General features: G+C 36.6%; 1 protein-coding gene and 1 long non-coding RNA gene across 2 annotated transcripts; one reads left to right on the forward strand and one right to left on the reverse strand.

The window, feature by feature from the left end:
• The first annotated feature begins 663 nt into the window (after nucleotides 1-663).
• LOC143911186 (uncharacterized) lies at nucleotides 664-4,561 on the forward strand. Its single transcript, XR_013260556.1, has 2 exons — nucleotides 664-1,275; nucleotides 1,762-4,561. It is a non-coding gene; the product is annotated as an uncharacterized LOC143911186 (long non-coding RNA).
• A 9,776-nt stretch (nucleotides 4,562-14,337) lies between these two features.
• frtz (WD repeat-containing and planar cell polarity effector protein fritz) lies at nucleotides 14,338-21,159 on the reverse strand. The gene is made up of 14 exons (XM_077429310.1): nucleotides 21,067-21,159; nucleotides 20,563-20,879; nucleotides 20,347-20,474; nucleotides 20,110-20,279; nucleotides 19,766-19,880; nucleotides 19,479-19,688; nucleotides 19,237-19,406; nucleotides 17,685-17,841; nucleotides 17,464-17,600; nucleotides 17,077-17,378; nucleotides 16,542-16,997; nucleotides 15,895-16,466; nucleotides 15,671-15,827; nucleotides 14,338-15,231 (listed from the first exon to the last, which is right to left on the reverse strand). Exons 1-14 carry the CDS (start codon nucleotides 21,147-21,149, stop codon nucleotides 15,173-15,175), a joined length of 3,033 nt encoding a protein of 1,010 aa, XP_077285436.1. The 5' UTR covers nucleotides 21,150-21,159; the 3' UTR covers nucleotides 14,338-15,172.
• Nucleotides 21,160-21,428: the final 269 nt, after the last annotated feature.

Raw genomic sequence — 21,428 nt, forward strand, 5'->3', positions numbered from 1 at the left:
AGGGCCTTGACACTCGAAGGGAAGGTCACGTTGAGGCCATGGACCGCTGGGTGCGCAAACCGCATTCCTGGCGCCCTCAACACGCCCCACCACCTTGGGCACCCGAAAACTGAAAAGCCACTCGAGAGAGAGAGAACCACCCCATGCCTAAATTGAAATTCAATACGCGGAGAGACGCTTGAATGAAAAGCCGGTTCACGCAGGGTCATCTCGGCAACATATTTCTGAGAAGCCGCCACAATTTTGGACGGGTTAAGAGCTGTGTCGAGTGGTTTGCGGTAACCCACACCGTGTAGCCACTTCTTACATTGTAGAAAATTGTGCGCCGAGAACTCTACCCGTACATATTATACACGAATCGCATGGGTATCTACAATTGAGACGAGAGCACGCAACTACTAATCACCGTTTACGTCGCTCAAGATACGCCAACATCGGTCGATTTGTGAATGGGTGGGTGGGTGGAGGATTTCTGCTCAACTTCACAAATGATCGTATCATCATCATTATCATTTTTCGCAGTAAAGAGGAGCGGATTTTTTCCTCCTCCGGCCTGTACTATTGTTCTATACAGGGCCGGCTCACAGGTGCAGCAGATTAGGCACGTGTCTAGGGACGTCATAGACAAGAGGCGCTGCGAGGCGCCCCCATTTTTCTTTTTTTGATTATTAAATTGAAAAAATAAAATAATTTGGCTTTCTTTGAACTAAATTTTTCTACTCGAAGTAACAATACTGATTGTAAAATATTATAAATTACGAGGAACGCAGGAAGTCGACTGTCAAATATCAACGACTCGCGAGTGAAACAATTAACTGTCGTCGGTACAAATGGTAATTTGGAATTGCATTTTGTATAAAATATCGCTGAAACATATGTATGTATGTATATATCAGGGATGGATTTACTTCACGAAATTAAATATTCGAATGAAGAAACGTGAGCCTATAAAATTCTTCAATTAATTGTTGAATATAAATTAATGTCTTCATTACCGAATTTTTATTTTATTATACACAAAACAATCATTTTGAATAAAAATTGTAAATTCAACACTCCAGGGAGGGATTTTGGGACTGTGTACCATGTACATATATGGGGTAGGGGTGCTGCGTTTTTTCTGCATATTTAAAAGTACGAACTTTTTTTCGCATGTTTAAAAGAACGAACCACTCAGTGTGTTTTTGCCCTTACAGTCTTGCGACCATCTGGTCTTCTCCCAATGACACTTACCGAAAACACTAATTATCTTTACGGCATTACTCATTACTAGAGGTAGGACCGGAAGCGTGCTGTTCATTGTTAATTGTTCGCTGTGCTTTGTTCAATTTTATGAAGAACCTTTTTTTTGCACTCTAACTTTGTAGATAGATCCAAAACGCCCTAATTCCTGGAAAAAGCACGCTTCCGGTCCTACCTCTACTCATTTGTTAATTTGTCAATAACTCCTAAATTGTGATGGACAATGAACATTGAACAGCTTACAACATCAGACTAGCATTTCGAAAATACTAGTTTTTTATGACACTATCGATGATCCATGTAAATGTATGACTCAACAAAGTCATTCCTATTATTATGACATTATTAAGAAAAATGAGACATTCAATGTCAATGAAAGAAACGTATATACCACAACTGGTATACATAATTAGATAATCACTAGCGCAGGTGTTACCAAACGTTAACTATTTGGCTAGAGTGGGGCCGGCATAATCTTCGAGATGCCGACCAGGACATTTGCGAATTGAATAATAGAAGGTAGAATTGAAAAAAAACAACAAAGAATAGGCTTGTAGCTACAATCGAAATTCAGTTCTTTAGACTACATTAACACTTTTTGTATCTTCATTTTGGTATCATAGGAAAAGGGGATGAATAAAAGAAATTCCGGAATGGTTCCGGAAAAAATGTAAATGTGTGAAAGGTGGGTGGCATAGAAGAATGTGTGGCGTTAGATGGATTAGAGTTAGGGCCGGGCCTCACCGTGCAACTTTGTCGGCCGACTAGTTGCGCGACACGAAAAAATGTATGGAAATGTGTGCGACAAACAAGTTGACGAGTGTGGCATGTCCCATTTACCTGCATGCATTGGTCTGGTCGCCCTCAACCAAGTCGCTCGCAAGTTGCGCGGTGCGTCCCGGCCCTTACGCAAATATATGGTGACGAATGCCGATTTTGCACGGCTGTGTATACCATTATGTAATTGCAGGTCACAAGGTGAAAAGTTTACATTACAAAATACATTTCACGTACCAAAGCAGAGATAAGTGGTCCAGAAAAAGATGGTTGGCCCGTAGAAAAGGATCGAGAAGACTTAAAGGAACCTGGTCCAGCGAAATACATATTTTATTTTACCTTTGATCTATACCAGGAAGGCCAAACGGGTAACCCCAATGCGCCTTCCTGGCCAGAAACATTGTACATTTGATACAAATATAATTAGTATTATACAAAGTATAATACATAAATACATATCAATCAATATCCACAGAGACATATGTAAATATATGGTGAAATTTGTAAATTTGCAGCATTTTAAGCAATCCAGAAAATACATATCCATTAACATCCGCACAGACATTTATTTGCACCATTTTATACAATTCAGCGAAATTCTTGATTGCTGAAAACTCGAGATTTTACGAGAAAATGGGTAAGGTTGCTAATTTGTTGGAACCGTTTCAAGGAAAATCAGATAAATTGGCAAACTCTGCTAGGAAACAATTGACCTGGAGTCACAAATCTAAGGTCTGGCCAGCAGAAACTAGTGGGATTTGAACCCGTGACCACTCTGTTCAAAGCATTATATGATAACCACTGGTCTATTCTGCTGGTTGTGCTACATATGCATACACACATAAAGCAGCTAAAACTTTTGGTGAAAAACATATCCCAACATTGTACTCCGTGTAAGTACAAAAGTACAGCACGTTCCACATTTTTATTATATACCTACGAAATATCCCTGCAATTATTACGCATCGAATGAAAGAATCTCTCACAAAAATAAATGTTTTATTTTTTTAATGAAATTTGAACTCAAAACCAATATAATACGTGATGCTACCGGACCCGTGGCCGTAATAGGACACGTACTTTTTAACAAAATGAAAATTCTTTCTCACGTAAAGAAATGTGTTCGAAAAAAATTCCGTCAAACATAAAAGGAATCATTTTTTTTAATCACCACTGATAACGAATGCGATGAATCAAAAATATCTTTACATACTGACAAATTTCGACGGATTTCCGCACCGGAAAATTGCCCAACGATGACTTGTACTTCGCGGAAAGCACAATCAACATCACGACAGGGATGGGTCGTGGAGTAATCTGCACAAATTCAAAGCCAATTAATTAATTGATCATCAAGATCAAAGTTTGATTGCCGAGAATTAAATAAATATGCATTCTCGTATCTTTGACCTAAGAGCTGTTCTACATATGCAGCTACAAGTTCATAAAACTTAAAAAAAAAATCAATACGATATGAATAATAAAGCAAAAATAAAACATTCACGTATGTACATACATCTGAACTTCACACAGCAAATAGGCAAAACGAATTTGCCGCACGTAGCCAAGAGTTTCTGAACGCGGTGCTACTCATGAGCAAATAATGTTGTATGGCTTCGGTTCAAGGGCCACTTCAGATGTTATCAGCAACTGAAAGAAGCCGACGCATAACTGTATTGTAAAAAAAAAAGATGGTTAACCTTGTACGTTTTTATCCTCAAAGTGGAAAACGTGAGCGACACTTCTGGCCACTTCAACCCTTCATCCAAAACCAACAAGATCCCAAAAGCCAAGAGTGAGTGAGTAGATTGAGACGGAAAATTGATCTACGGTAAACTATGAGCGCTTCTTTTTGCGTGTGCATGTGCTATTCTGATTCGAGGCACATCTTTGTCTTCCTGATCGTTGGTCAGGTGCAAAACCTGATCGCGAGGATGGCCAGCTAGCTCGTTATCGAGGAAAGGTCTCGTGCCGTATCCACGATGCAAATTCAATCATGTCTGTACACACACTACCTATGTACGATGTCGATGTTTTTTTCTTACTTTTTTTTTTTGCTTGCCTCGTTGTTTCATTTTGGCTCGCGTATAATTTATACGTCTCAAAAATATTCGCTCCAGGGCGAGTCGAACCCGTGCTAGTATGTAGCAGTAGGCGGACACGGTAGCCAGAAGTGTGCAACAGTCGGTCGACGATCCGACCTCTTATAGCACACATACATATGTATGTACATGGAGATTATCTGATCGTTATGATCGAAAACAAGTCGTGAAAGATTCGGCAATAATTGGCATCGCCAGAACAAATCGAACGATTAACGCTCGACAAACATATCCCATAAGCAGACAAGAGGATTCCATGTTATCGTGATCGTGATGTATGTAAATATTCATGCATATAGATTTTTTCTGAATAAATCTAAATTTTATGCTAGATGCTAATCCACGACCTCTCAACTATGTATCAGTTGAGAGGTCGTGGATTCAAATTTAATTCAAAATCTTAACACATTTCGATGATGTCTATAGCTGCAGGCATGTCTGAAAGATATAATACAAAATTTTCCGATTTTATCCGGCTGCAGAACAAAAATCATTTTCGCTTACGAATTTTCATTCCGTCTACAATGCACTCACTGGTAGAGCTTAAGATAGTGGGGTTCAAGTCTCGGCCAAATACGTTGCTGGCGAGATGTGGTTATTAAAACACAAATCGACCATCTCCAGTTAGAATGTTCCTATTTTTACAAGACTATTCTATGGTTTTCTAGCTCAATTGTTGTGACAGATCCAATAAATCGGTATCTTCCCTCACGGTCTCTTGCAAATTCGATTTATTAGCATCTCGAATTTGTTGAATCTTATAAAATGCTACCTACATAATAATACATACATATTTTTTTTATTATCAATAGATGTTTCTATTGCATTATATGTACATAATGTTATGAAATTTTTTAGTACATACAAATATGAACAAAAATAATCTAACCGCATGTGTCGCCTCGGGGTGATTCCTGTTATGGCATATTGTATGATGTATATAATAAAATAAAAATAAATGAACGATTCTTATATATGTATAATATTTCCAATTGTGCAATTTATTGTAAAAATCAAAATTTATTAGCTCTTAACTTTTTTATGTACATATTAGTAATCACGTTTTAATGGATGTGACATGAATTTGAATATCTCTCAATCCTTCCGAAAGTCATTAAATCTATTAGCAAATGAATTTCAAATGTCATCAATACGATTTTTTTTATATTTTATGCGAATCCTCAAACCGGGACAATGAAAGTCGAATTTTTTCATTCAAATAAATAGCCCGCTACGTCTCCAAATCTCCATTATATGAAAAAAACCGAAATAAATCCAATAGAATCCGTTTTTATTATATAAATTAGATAATATAATGACATCACAAAAGAAATTGAATAAAAATATTTTTAATTAATCCGAAAAAAAGAGGGGGGGGGGCATTGACTTTTCACAGGCGCCACTGATGGACGAAGAATTCGAATGATTAAACAGAAATAGGCATATTTGACGTCGATTCGCGAGTCGATGCCATAAAATGTCAATATTGACCAATTACCGTGAGTCATACGAAACATGTTAAAAATAAACGCATAGTTAAAATAGTGACGCGTTTAACGAAGTATAAATATAAATTTTCTAAAAAAAAATATATCAACGAGACATTGATTACACTCTAAATATAAATGTCAAGATGTATGTCGCTTTTTCGCAACACACGCGTCGATTTCGCACACGTGAGTCGTTTTTGCACGACAATGGGGACGTTTGTGCAAGACCCATTGTTCTGCGTGTATTACACCTGATTATGCAAATTCGACAGACTATTACTATGTATATATATTTGGATACGAATCGATTGATTGTAGAAAAAAAAAACCGATTAATTTTTATCGGAAATGTTTATTAGATCTGGGCAGAGGCGCATTTCGCGCGGAATGCGCGTAGTTTGAATTCCGCGCGCGACCTTTTGCAAAATATTCAATGAGAGGGGCACAACACAAAACCGGCTCCGCGGCGCAAAAGTCGCATTCTCCGGCTTTTTACTTCGGACAACTACCACTCACTACAAGACGCGATTTTTACTGACAAAAACAACGTACATTGAGATAATTCGCGTGAAATAAAATGAAAGGATGAGTCGTACTAAGTCAAGTCGTAAAGCTTGGAGTCCAATTTGCAAGTAGCTTTCGAGCACTTTCATTGAACATAACTTTTAGCGGTTGTTAATTATACATAGAAGGAATTTATGTTATATTAGTCCAAACATAATAACATTGAGTAATGTTACCTAAACGATAATTGGATGAATATACATAAACAGTACAAAAACGAATGAATTAGAATTTTAAATTTAATTCAATTGTTTACGTCGCGTATTGTGAATTCAAATGTTTACAACACTTTTTACGCAATCGACCTTACTTATTAGTAATCAATTGATAATTGCTTTTAAAAGTGCACGGCTTTTCTCGATACAAATATATATTTTTATAAATATTACCCGGCTTCACTCGGTATTTGTAATATAAACCGCTTAAACATGGCTAATCTAATAGTAAATATTTTATTATATTAATTTGAATATTCATTTGTTTTTTTATTAAATTGAACATCACGGATTCTCCGAACCAAAACTTACTTACTTACATACATCACTAAAAAGTACTAAAATTCTGCATATTTTCATAGTAATATTATTGGAACTTTTCAATTGCGTACATACATATATTAAACGAGCACAATCCCTATTTAACACTGTGTAATTATACAAAAATGTTTGGTAATTACGAAATAGCGCAAATTAACTCACAAGTGCTTAATAAAAAGTAACGGTTTAAAATACAAATGTGCAGACGTTCTAAATTTCAATTTAAAAATTTCATACAAAAACAATAATTAAAAAAAATCACATTCATCATCCCTTGAGATTATTCAGAATCTATTTATTTCATTTATAATATGTATGTTTAAAATTGCAGAGCGAATTATTAGATAAAGTCAACCCTTCTATAACACGTCAGTCAGTATATAGATAGATCTGATCTATGTATGTGTACAAGAAAATATTAGACAGGATATAACGCCCTTTAACAATTCACCATTATTTTTTCCTATTCTTACATTTATTCCACGTTTCAATTGAATCAACCCAGTGCGTTACAGGAGGGTTGTCTTCCTATAAAAAGCGTTTATTGACATTAGAAACAACTTCCTAATTTTTAACATACCTCCTTTACGTTTCACTTACGATTATAATACAGGCCAAAGTTTGCCTCTTATCCGATCGTTTTCATACTTTGCCATATTGCTCATTTTGGTCATCAATATAAGTAAATGGATCCTCCGCCATTACGTTTATAAAACAGCCTTTTTATACAAAATCTATAAACTTTTATAGAAATCCTAAGAACTGTATAAGAGGCAAGTAAAAAAAAATAAACAACTTTTAAAGCCATCTTTGATCAATCGACTCGAGTAATAATAAATAGAAGGGTAATTTCATTGAAGCTAGTTCAAATTTAAACACAATCAATCACACACGCCAGCACGAAAATCACAAACCCATCGCGACAACAATTATTCAAACGGGGGAGGGGTAGTGGGTGGGGGGCAGGAATAGTGGTAGATGGCCGTGTATTTACATGTTTTTTAGTGTGTCAATAAGCGATTTTGAAAGTGGCAGTCGCGCGCGCGCCGTGGCACAGTGCGAAAATCGCACGGCGCGCACTCCACAGCGTCGCACCGAAAACAACAACAAACAAATAACAAACAAACAAAACGCTCACCTGCTATGCGACTGAGAGTGTTGTCATCGGCGAGACGAACGTCTCGAGCAGATCAGACTCGCAGGAAGTTGGTCGGATGGCAGGGTGTGTTTAGACGAGCGTGTGGTGTCGATAGTCCTAGAGGCGCACGGGCGTGAACATACTTAGGCATTTATTTTCATATCGAAAACGAGTTCAAGAGTTGTATCGGGCGCGGGCGGGCGCTGGAATGCGCGGTATGCGGCCAAGAGATGCCCGGCGCGGGGCGAGCGGGGGGCCGACGGGGGCGCAGGCTCCGTGCAGGGGCGGGTGCGGGGGCGGGGTGGGGTGTGTTGACTTGCGCGCGTTCCCGTCGAGACTCGGCAAGAGTCGTGGTCGGAGTCGGAGTTGGCGCCGAAGTCGAATTGAAGCCGAGCGAAACGAACCTCCCCCACGAGAGCTGGTCGACGACTGTCTGTTCGTCGACGCACGTGGCGCGTGATTCCCCTCCACTCCCACTCTTCTCCTCCTCCTCTCCACTCCACTCCACTCCACTCCACTCCACTCCACTCAACTCCACTCAACTCTACTCCACTCCGATCCGATCCGATCCACTGCTTGTACATACGTTTACACCGACTGTGCGTTTGCAAGTAGACTCCCTCCCCGAAACATTTCGAATTGGGGTGGATGGCGCGCTTTTTCCTCCGGACGCTTCGCATCGAAAGCGCGCTTATCAATGTTGCACTTGCGCTCATCTCGTGTGGTCGCTCCTTTCGGCTTTGTTGTTTCTATTGCTTCCGTTGAATTGCCAGACGTTCGATTTGTGGTTTTGAAAAAAATAGGGCTTTTCGGGAGCAGTAGCATAACTAGAAAAATTGTGCGCACTTAAGTTTTTTATATTTTTAAAATTTAATTGATAATTAACTCACATAATCATTTTGCTCGCCTTCAAAGTCGCGAATTCTGCAATTACATCTTACAAAGACGTTTTAGTAGCTTCTTCATGTTCAATCTACATATAATATTGCTAATTAATTCACCGAGTTGACTCATCGAATTTCAATAATTTGAAAAAAAAAGTAAATTAAATCACGTTTTCGAATATTTCAATTAAAATAAAATAACTATCCGAAAATTTAGAACGATATTAAATACGAGAACGTGATTCACAATACACAGAGGGTGCTATGCATTGTTCGGTAATTGGACTATTCGTCACATTGCAGTGGTCACAAAGACAATTTTTGCTATGAAAATCGCGAATACACAATAAGTATGATAGTTATCGTTAGTATGATGGACTTTCCGGCTGCCAGATTTTCCGTTATAGAGATTTTAGTGACTTTGTGACGAGTACTTTGTAACCAGTAATCACCAAACCGTATTGTTCATTGCATTGTTAAAGGTTCGCTGAACGTTTTTTTTTTTTGGACTCTAGCTTTGTAAATAGAACTAAACCGCCCCTGTGACTATCCGATGTCTAGTTATTACTAAAGAGCGGACCCAGAGCGCGCTGTTCATTGTTCACATGTTGTAAATGCATTGTTTAAAGGTTTGCCGAACCTCTTTTACAAAACATTTACAATAATGGAACAATAGACGGCGCGCTTCCGGTCCTACCTCTAGTTATTACTAAAGAGCAGACCCAGAGCGCGCCGCTCATTGTTCACATGTTGTAAATGCATTGTTAAAGGTTTGCCGAACCTTTTTTACAAAGCATTTACAGTAATTGAACAATAGACGGCGCGCTCTGGGTCCGCGCTTTAGTTATTACTAGAGGTAGGATAGTCACAGTGCTATCCATTGTTCCATTGTTGTAAATCCTTTGTAAAAAAGTTTCGGCAAACCTTTAACAATGCATTTACAACCTTTGAACAATACGCGGCACCTTCTGGGTCCGGTGACTAGTTATTACTAAGCTTCGACGCCTTAGCGTGCTAAATGGATTTCCTTTGTTAATTTCTATTATTAACCTTTTTTTTTGCTCTCGAGAGATACCACCTCTCTTAGTTATCAGTAGAGGTAGGATAGTCACAGTGCTATCAATTGTTCGGCAAACCTTTAACAATGCATTTACAACCTTTGAACAATACACGGCCCCCTCAACCCATTTTTTTGTCCAAATAGAAACCGACCGCCGTCCTTTAGTAATGACTAGAGCCCGGATAACCAAGGTGCCGCTTATTGTTCAATTGTTGTAAATGCTTTGTAAAAAAGGTTCGGCAAACCTTTAACAATGAATTTACAACATTTGAACAATAAACGGCACCTTGGTTGTCCGGGCTCTAGTCATTACTAAAGAACAGCGGTCGGTTTCTATTTGGACAAAAAAATGGGTTCACTATTGTCTAGTTCTATTGTCAACCTTTTTTTTGCTCTCTAGGACAATAATAATTGACAATAAATCAACCCTCTTTCCTGGAAAATGGATACGCACCGCCGATCTCTAGTCATTACAAAGTGGCGTATATGAACGATACACATACACAGTACGCGCAGTACTTTATGATATATTCTTAATTTTGAATGAAGAAAATAAATATTAAAATAAAAACTAAAAAATCGCAAAAGTTCCCATCCTTGTAAATTTTTTTATTAAAAAAAAGAACAAACAACAGTTTTAGTTTATTTTTTAACAGTGATTCAAATGTTAGGAAATCTTTCAAGTTACATGCGAAAAAAATTCGAGCCCCAAAAAATCGAAATAATAAGTACTTAGTGTAAAAGAATTACTCGTTTTCCGTTAGAATTTATTTATAATGTTTGGTTAAAGTCGTCATTCAATGCCATTAAATAAAAATCCAAATGTTTTTTGACATTAGTTTTCGGAATTCAGTTACTTTTTATAATAATTTTGCAAATAAAATCCATTTTTTTCGTTATTATTTCTTACCTTATTTCTCATTTTTCGGGGATAGTAAGTTGTTCCACAAGTTGGCCGACCCTGGTTACACCTATCATCTGGTCACCCTAATGTGGACTGCCCCTAGAAAGTTGTAATTAACAAAAATCGGCGTTCGATGGGTGCTTTTCGCACAAAAAATAGTTTTCATTGTTCTCAAATTGTCAAGTTCTTAAAAAAAACCGTACTTTTTTATATTCTCTTCATAGTTATTCTATATCTATGATTCTCTTGCGTTGAACACTGACCATAAAGCTTAAAAGCAGAACTGTACAAATTAGTATTGGAGAACAAATGCAAACGCAAAAAGTTCGTCATAGACTCTCTATTTGAACAACGTAGCAATCCAATTGAGAAAATATGGGCAATAATAAAGGGGTATATGCATTGAAGTTCAAGTACTTCAATGGATATATGACTTCAAGTATCGTTGACATGACCATGGAAAGCGTTAAAAAGTTGGTTCTAGAAAACAGCACGGCACGAAAACAAAAGATTCGGGTTTAGCATTGAAAGTGTTAAAAACGAGTAGCAAAATGTTTGTGACCACGCAAAAAAATTAAAGATCAATGTATTAAAAATGGTCACATAATGGACAAAATGATTGGCGATGATTAGCTGCGCTTTACTGTCAACGATGGATCAGATTCTTCGAACTTCGAATCATCAGACAGTGAATTCAATGGATCAGGTGCAGAATAATTTATTAATATGATAACTCATTATTGAAATTTCTTTTGGAATTTGTATTTTTATTTTTCTTTTATATTCTTTTACATTTCGTAATTTTTTATATTTTGTATTTTTATTTGTATATTTAAATTTTTTATTTTCAAAATGCAATAATCCTAATAAGTTAAAAGGACTTTTGTTTAATTTTCGAGAATAACTTGGGAAAATTAATGTATAATGCGTAAAGCATACTTTGCAGTCAACCGGTAGTTTTCAACATTATTTCATTGGTCGCTCTTCCGTTGAACAAACTCTACTTATAATGAAAAATAATAAATAAAATTAAAATTTCCCAAAATCGTAAATTGAACAATTTTGACGAGGCCAGTTCACTTTTCCAGGAATTCAGTTCTATCTTCCTTATCAACTCTGATAAATTTTATGAGGAAAAAAAAAGTAATAAACAATAATTACATTGAAATGAATATAGGGGTAGATGAAATAAAAACACAATATTTAAGTGCAAAAAGAAACTTCCCCCCTCTAGTGAGCTTTTACTAGAACGAAACTGAAACAATTTTTTAAGTATGTATTCCAAAATTATACCACTTTATAGAATTGGTTTCAGGCCACTTTAAATCACAATAAATAAATATACACAAGGTACAATAAATTTTAATTTATTTTAGTTATCTATTCAAATACTTGTAATATTGATTGCACTATCAAATCTATCGTCTAAAATAAAAATATACTATTATTATATAAAAATATACTATTATTATATAAAATATACTATTATTATATAAAAATATATTATTATTTTATAAAAATACCGTAATAAAAACAATTCCCTCGTCACTATCGTGTCATCGTCAGTAATTGCAAAACTTCTTGTAAAAGGCCACTGGCAATACATACTTTGATTTTATCAGATGCAATTATTGAATTTTTCAAAATGGACAACTGGAATAATTCGGCTTTTCCAATTACCTGATACACGTATACGTATTTATGTATATACATATGTATATTTGATTAGTAAATTTTCAACTTGTCACAGATTTTTCAAAATTATTTTAGATATAAATTAAAATACGTAAAGTTTGATCAGATATACGTATACGTACATAATGTGTACAGTCAGCGGCGGTTTATCATACATTGAAAAGAAGCGCGCGCTTGGGGCCTCCGAATCTTGGGGGCCCCGAAATGGGCCTTTGCAACCAAAATTTACAACTGACATATATATTCTGAAATGCATGGTAAAAACGATGATAGCATTTTCTTTACTGAAGTGGGGACCTTAAATTTCAAATGCGCCTGGGGCCCCCCATTTACTTGATCCGCCACTGTATATAGTCAACCCCCATATAACGCGCTAAAAACATTCCGCAATAAAACGAAGAAAGGCACAGGCTCCCAAACTATGGGTCCCGACCCCAAATGGGGTTACCAACTGAATCAATGAACTAAAGGAAAACATTAACTATAATATAACTAGTGTTGTGCCCGTTGATTTCAACGGGTGGTTTCGAAAGGGAATTGAAACCCGAATAAAAATATAAGTTAAAGAAATTTAAAAGACTAGTTCCGGAAAGAAATTGATGCACGAATTAGAAATTACGAATTACGTTTTGTGCATCGCCGACCCCTCAACGCCTTCGCCCCCAGCGCCCCCGATGCCTACGGCACTCCGGGGCCTTTGCCCCCGGCGCCTCCGACGCTCCGGGGCCTTCGCGCCCGGTGCCACCGACGCCCCCAATGCCTCTGGCACCCCGGGGCCTTCGCCCCCGGGGGCCTCCGACGCCCCGGGGCTCCGCCCCCAGCGCCGCCGGCGCCTCCAGCGCTCCCAGCGTCCCCGATGCCTGCGGCACCCCGGGGCCTTCGCCCTTAGCGCCCCCAGCACCTCCGACGCTCCGGGGCCTTCGCCCCCGGCGCCGCCGACGCCCCCAATGCCTCCGGCACCCCGGGGCCTTCGCCCCCGACGCCCCCAGCGTCCCCGATGCCTGTGGCACCCCGGAGCCTTCGCCCTTAGCGCCCCCAGCACCTCCGACGTCCCGGGGCCTTCGCCCCCAGCTCTGAAAAATGAAAAATATGAAAAAAATGAAAAAATATGAAAAAAAATAATTGGTTCCCCATACTAATTGATGGTTGATCGTACACATATACAAATACATATATATATTTAGCGACAGTCGGTTTTTATATGTAGTATTTTTTTCATTTTCAATCCACGTTTAGATGTTTTATATATTTTTAATTAAAATAAAAATTGATCGAAGTAGATTAAAAATGACTTTTTCAAATATATAGGGGTTCTGGGTTACTTGACTCATAAAAAAATATAATACAGTAGAAAAAAGGGGGTAAAAATAATGAAATTTTAAGAAAACATGATCCTACAAATTTTACATTTATCTTTTAATTCTTTTTTTCTTTTATTATGCTACTATTTGCTGAACCGATCTAGCGCGTCATAGCAGGGTTGACTGTTAAGTATTTTATTAGTTTATAAAACAATATGAATTATTTATTGTCAATTAATTGTATTTAGAAGAAAATCGTGAATTATATGTACATAAATATATATACATATAAAATTATTCAACTTGTATTGTAAAGGGCGCTAACGACATTCTGGAATATCAGAGCGATATGTGTTGCCGTGACCGATGTTGACGCAGACCGTAGCGTGTGTAGGACGCAGACTTTCACCGTCTGGTCGAAGCGCATTCAGTATGCCGCGCCGCACCTCGAACCAAACTCTGTTCGTTCGTCGCACAGTCAATCGCAAGACATACCGCTCCGATATTCCAGAGCGTCTGTAGCGCCCTTTAAGGAAAGAACTTGTAAATGATTTTCTGTAGTAAAAAAAACGTTGTTCGGAGCAGATGCACTTTTTAATGAAATCAAATTTTCAGGTAGAAAAAAATAATAAAAAAACGTAAGTCATATAAATCTGTATATTGTTATACAAAATACATACAAAAAAATATAAAGTTTGATATGGACGGAATTAGTATTGAGAACTTAAATTCTAATTAAAAATATATATTATATAATCAATAACATACATATATACTATTACAATGTAATATATACATCTTATTATAATTGATGTCAGTTGCCGGTCAGAGGATGGAAAACTTAAAAATACAAAGCAACATTAAAAATGGAATGCTTATTAATGAGTATTTTAAAAATTAAGTTTAAGTTAAGGTAAGTCTTGCCTGAGATATTAAGCAAATATTAGTGAATGTACAAACAGCTTAAAGAAAATTTCACATACTTCAACAGGTACAATAAAAAATTACAGGGCAAGATTTATGTTTTATAATACATGTATGTATACTAATTTAAATTTTATAAAAATAAAAATAATTTGTACAACCATAATGCATCCTAACTATCTTGAATTTATTTAGCCTTAGGTGGAATATGGATGAACTTATTATAAATAATATAGCACACACTTCACATTTCACAACTTTCATAAAATTACAAATGTTAGTAATTTAGCACCATGCTATGTATTTTAAAAGAATATAAAGTACGAATTATAATATCACAGAATATTTTGTAATATTGATCTAGAGGAAAAAAAGTATATTTATATATCAATATTGAAAATGAATTCATGAGGCTTGATTTTTATTTCTACATAGGTATGTATATTTTTATAACTATTAAATCCATGGCACTCTTAAATGCTACCAAAATCATGATAATATTAGTTTTGTGCTACGCAATGGCACATTCGATGAATACTTTTAATTTAACCATTATTAAACTACACCAAAATGAACCACTTTAATTTTAGTCTGCTTCTCTTTGTCATCAGGATCTGAAATGAACAATAAATAAAATCAAAATTGAATAATTTGTCAGTGAGAGATTATTTTACATTATACATATAAAGCTAAAATAATAAACTTTGATTTTGATGAATTATTTATAGGTTGTGGCTATTTGCAGGTACTATATTTGCGAATTATTAGCTATTTACAGGTACTATATCTGCGACAGGCGCAAAGCCTTCTGCGCATGCGCGTAAACTAATTTGGATTATATTTTTTACTCTACGTCACTTTACGAGTTCGAACTAAATTTTAAGAGGTTTAAAACAAAATTTTAGCAGTAAGCACGCTGACAGTGAAAGCTTTGCGCCTGTCGCAGATATAGTACCTGCAAATAGCCAATAATTAGCAGATATAGTACCTGCAAATAGTCAATAATTTGCAGATATAGTACCTGCAAATAGCCACAACCATTATTATATGTACCTGGTTGTGGTGCAAAATCTTTCAGATAATCATGATGGGGATGACATAAAGGTAAACTGTCGGCAAGCTCTCGCTGTGGATCAAGTTGACCTAAAAGTCCTCCCCCAGTCCTTCCAGCATTCAAACGATCCGAGCGTCTTTCCTTTCGAGGTATTTCCTAAATAAATATGAAAATTAAAATATATTCTAAATCAAATACCAAATGAGAATAAATAAAAAATTACAGGTACGACTGCAACTGTGACGGTGTCAGAAAATTTAACTTTGTTTTTCTCTCCAGGAGGCTTAGTAGGATTTTCGCCATCTGTAGATGTTTTTATGACTGGCGTAGGATTGATTTTATTATTGGTCGGTAATGCTCCTCCGTTTGTCTTGTCAAATTGTCTATTTTGAATCAATTCCGGCTTATTAGCATGTGGTAAAGAGGTTGATAAGTAATCTTTCGTCAGAGGTAATCCAAAATGCTTATTGTTAGGATGTGGCACATTCAATCTGTTGTTCCAAGCCATAGAGGAAGGGTTTAAAAATTCTCTATTGTAAAGAGTAGATTTTGAGGGTAGTTCTTCTCTGATACTTTGCATGGATATTGTAGTCGAATCTTTACTAATTGGAGCCGATAGTAAATCTCTGCCAGTAGATATTGGGAAATAAGCCGGTGGAGTGTTTTGAAGTGTCGATATAGTAGACGGTATTCTCCCAGATAAAGTAGGATGTTGGTGATATACGGGAGTATAGAGATTGAGCAAACTGTCTGTCTTTATTGGATTTAAATTGAATCTTGAGCGTTCACTCCGATCTATAAGAAACAAATTTAAATTATTAAATTACACGAATATATAATATAAAGTAATAACACAAATGAAACAGCCACCTGAAGTAGCAGCATTTTCTGGTAGTTCTGTTTGAAATAGATCCATAGCCGATTGAGATTTGGTGACCGGTTGCGGTATAATTTCAACAACTCTGTGTAAAACTCTTCCCCCTGGTAAAGGAGCAGGAGCCATGCCATCGAGCGGATGAGATACGTTTTCGTTCCATGGAAAATTTTCCCTTTCAGTGAACTTTGGCTGAGCAGAAAGTTTAGGTAGTGGAAAATTAGGTGGAGGTATTAAATTTTTATGATACGAATTGTGAGGATTAGGTATGTATGGTAAAGGTGGCGGAGATCTATGAACATGCGACTGTGATGCATGATTGTGTGACGAAGATTGCCCGTATAGGTCTAGCTGCTTTTGAGATGAAGATTTATCAATCGTTGATTCTTCTTCTATAGATAGATCACTTGAGCTTGAGCAGTGCGAGCATGACAATCGAGAACACGACGATTCTGTAAATAAATAAATTTATACTTTTGATTATTGCTTCGGGTGCACAGTTATAATTTTAATGAATTTAACCATACAAACCACAAGAACTAAGAACTTCTTCAGCTCGAAGATTAGCTTCGTTAGCAAGGTCTTCAGCACCTATAGCCTCAGCCGCAAATTTCACATCTATAAATAAATCGTGATGTCCAACATCGATAGCCAGACTAAATGCTTTCTCCAATCGTCCGAATCTCATAAGATGATGAAAAAATCTACGACATAGATCACGTAATTGAGGTAAATGGGCTAAACGGACAGACGACGGTAAAGGTTGAGCAGGTGCTAAAAACGTTCCGAGAGCTGCTTGTGCCAATTCTTCACGTTCAAGATTTAATGGACGGCTAAAATGTTAGACATAGGTATTATAGATTAGAAAAATCTTACGAAAATGATAAAAAAAATAATTTAAAACATATGAGCACTGACGAGAAAAGGCTATTTATTATACGATGCAACAAAGCAAGGCAAGTAGTTCCATGGTTGACCCAATCCAACGTCCTCAATCTAGCGACAGCAGTACCCTCAGAACCCAGAAACACCGGTCCACCTCCAGCTTCATCTCCCTATAAAATTTTAAATGTATAAATTTTCAAACTTCAGATAGCCAATGACTTTTTCATATGTACAAACTTTATGGTGTAACAAACTTGAAAAAAAGTCGGAGCATGTATTCGAATGCAAACAAGCGGACCATCTTGCATAACAGCTAGCATGAGCCCATCTCCGGAAAGAAAGCCAGTGCCCCCAATCATTCTCGTTGTTCTATTATGGTTCCACAGAAGATGCGTCATGGTAGGCTCTTTTCTGAAGATATAAACAACATGTTTACGAAAACCAATGTTTATTTATTTTATTTTATTTTTAACATATTATCCACAATGACATTACAGAGTACTCTAACGCGTCACTGTGGCCATTCACACAATCATAGCACAAATAAAGGTATATAAAAGATCCGTGCTCAACCACGGGCGTTGCTCCACAATCACTCAACCAATTCAGCGAAGCTTACACTAAACAGGTTAATTTCACCAGTAACCTGGTTGAGCAGATATATCGCTATAGATATTGGAAACGTTGCCAACATATTTGTTCGAGCCACAAGAGAAGAAAACAAATCACGATTCCTCAGGTTCCTGAACTTACAAGATGTATAAAACTTAAATTCATTAATCGTTTGCCCGCGGCCGTCTTCTATGGAAGCTTTGGGCGACAAGTCTGTAGCGCTGCTGTCTTCCATAGAATTTCTGAACTTTGCACGGGATTTTGAACCTTATATGCGCCTATCTCAACTGTTTTAAGGTTCAAAATTGGTTGAATATATTACTGAGTTAAATGCCATCTATTCAATTTGCTTAAAATTAATATATACCAGTCAAAACTAGTTTTTTGTGGAACCATACTCAAACCTCGTTTATGTGACGATACGTCTCAATTGTATGAAGAATGATTATTTGACAATTAAGCCAAAACTACGAGATATATTATGTATTTTATTGTTTAAAATAATACTTTATGTGTTAATTAACATATCTGGTTACTTGAGAAAATATTAAAATCTGTATTTAAGGTCGAAAACTCGATTGCCAAATTCGCGAAAAAGGTGCCGCGTACAGGGCTTGTTCGCTATATTTATTGCCGCGGGCAAAGGGTTAAGAAGCTGAGGATTGTGTACTAACCCATTTAATAGCTTAAAAAAGTGCTTTCCCAGAAACATAACACGGCGTGACTCCAATGAGTTGAAGCCTAACGACCCTAATAGGAAAGCACTAGGATATATCCAAGGATAATAACCAAATAATTTCATATAAACATATCTGAGAAACCGTTTTTGGATTCATTATTTTGGATATAGTACAAATGAATGCTATTTTTTCCGTCCATATGGGTTGCAGGGCTGCAGACCTTCCAGTATATTTTTGATCACCGGTACTGCAGCCCGATTAACCTCTGCATCCACCCCCCCCTTTAATTCTCACAAGACACCACTGGTAGGACTCCATATAATGGAAGGAAAATCTAGAATGCTACGTAATAGAGATTCATAAAGAATTTTAAGCACCAACGCACTCTGGAAAGGTTTACTAACTCGTAGTAAGAATCCCAGCATTTTTGTGGCCCGCAAACAAATATTGTCTATGTGTTGTTTAAAATTTTATATTTAAATATGTTTTGTAATTAAATTTAAATATTAATAACCTGAAGTATGGAGATAAATCTAATACTGATGATGGTGGTAAATGATCTGCCACCGGTGCCAGACTGATCGGAGCCAAAGCTGTATCCCAACATTGTATTTGGGATCCGACACCTCCAACAGCAATGGCTGCTCCACCGCCATCTTGCCACCAACAACAAGTACGCGCTACCTATGATTAAAATCATAAATAATTGAAAGGATAATTGACTGTTTTTATTATAAAACAGAAAAGTATACTTACGAAAGCAGCCGTCACAGTAGTTGTAACATTATGCACGTAGTGATGGAGTAGTACAGATCTATCGCTACAAGTTAAAAGCAGAAATGTTTCACATGGAGAACGAGAAGCACACGTAGCTGGAGCTGGAGCAGCAACACGAATCGCTTCACGCTCTTCTAAATCACTTCCATTTTTTATTTCAAGCTGACGACATTCTACGATGACGCCTCCCTAGATTATAAATTATAGTTGAATAAAACTATGAAGCAAAATATATTAAATTACTTTAAAATACACGTATTAAATACTTTTCTGGAAGTTTTTTGTTCAACTGAATAAATGATCTTTTCGTGTATTTTTGAAAATGACACACAAATAGGATCATATTCGATTCGATGAAAGCACTGTAGAGTCATTTGAGATCTGAAATCATTTAACAACTACATAGTTAGCATTAAGCCTGTAAATTATATGTATTTTTAAAATTAAACAAATATTTATAAATCTAAAAAAATAGTCTTACTTTTCTGTAATATTCATCCATTTCAAGAAGGTTGCAAATAAAAAGGTTTTGAATAATATTGTGGAATTGAAATATCAACTTTATAGTGTGATTTTAAGACAAAATATAATCAAATATAAGATGTATTACCCTAGTAATGAATACACGTGAACATTGGCGTGATCTTCGTGGGGGGCTCTCGGACTCCACGGAAACAAATCTGAAGGAGATGCCCGACTCCAAACTAAAGCAGCTCCACCTCCGACACTTCCAGACACCTGACGACCACCTCGTCGCCATCCTCCCACTAATTCTACAGTCTAAAGTGAAATTCATTAAAGCATTTATGTATTTGGTCAAATTTGAGGTAAATATTGACTGAAATACCTGAAATTTTGGATCCCGTTTACTCAATTTTCCAGGGACAGTAGTCTTGATGGTTGATTTATTGAAATTTACTAAAATTGCTTGATTGTCGTTGTACGTTAGTAAAATGTGAGTGTCGGTGAACAGAACTGTAAATAAAGTGAATGGAAAAAAAAAATTTGATTTTCGTAAATAATTGTTGATATAAATAATGATAATATTCAAAATAAATAAAACCTTCGCTGACGTTAGCAGAAAGCAATTTTCCTACTAGATATCTATCAAATAGAATTCTAGTTATATCTGCTGTTGTAGTATTAACTCCGATATAAGCAATTATGCCTGTCGAGAAGATCAGGCATAGCCAATTGTCACATTTCCAATTGCAATATATTAGCCGGTGTTCTTTCAATAGTTCGGTCAGTTCTTGTAAGCAGTCTTTCAACTTGAACGGTCGCTTTGTCGATAAGGCCCATATTTGACCTCTTTTTTCAACATATAATTTCTTGCCTTCTCGGTATATGGAATGGCTCGAGGGTTTCTTTCCTTCATACCTAGAATAAGTCGAGTTTCAAAATCAATACCTTATGAACTCAATTAAAAAGTTTCAGTTGTAAACGATTAACTTTTCAATTGTACAATACAAAAAAGTGATTTGTTTATGTGATGTTATATCGAAAGGAATGTGAGACGAGTAGTTTGGAAGCTGACTGATATTCTTTAAGTAAATGATTCAAATACCTGAAAGCGGCTAAATCGGTGTGTTTGATGGCGTTAGTATCGTCGGCAGACCAAAAATGAGCCGACACAAGCCGTGCGCGCATCCTGCCAACAAACACTGACAGCTCGTTTCAAAACTACACACATTGCAATTCTAGAAATTGTGACTTAATATTAAAACAAAAGGTAAACGGGTTAGACGATTAGACCCCAAACGCACTTGCAATTTTCTGTCGCAACAGAAACTATCGCAAAAAATATTACGGTGCACGCACTTGCGCTAAACAGTCGCAACTTTATTAGTTTCAAAATGGATTTTTACAAAAACGCGTTGTTTTGTGGCTTTGTTGTTGCGCTTAACCGCTTAGACGCCCAGCCGACGC

The sequence above is a fragment of the Arctopsyche grandis genome, chromosome 4 (genome assembly GCF_051622035.1).
Source record: "Arctopsyche grandis isolate Sample6627 chromosome 4, ASM5162203v2, whole genome shotgun sequence".
Classification (NCBI taxonomy): Eukaryota; Metazoa; Arthropoda; class Insecta; order Trichoptera; family Hydropsychidae; genus Arctopsyche; species Arctopsyche grandis.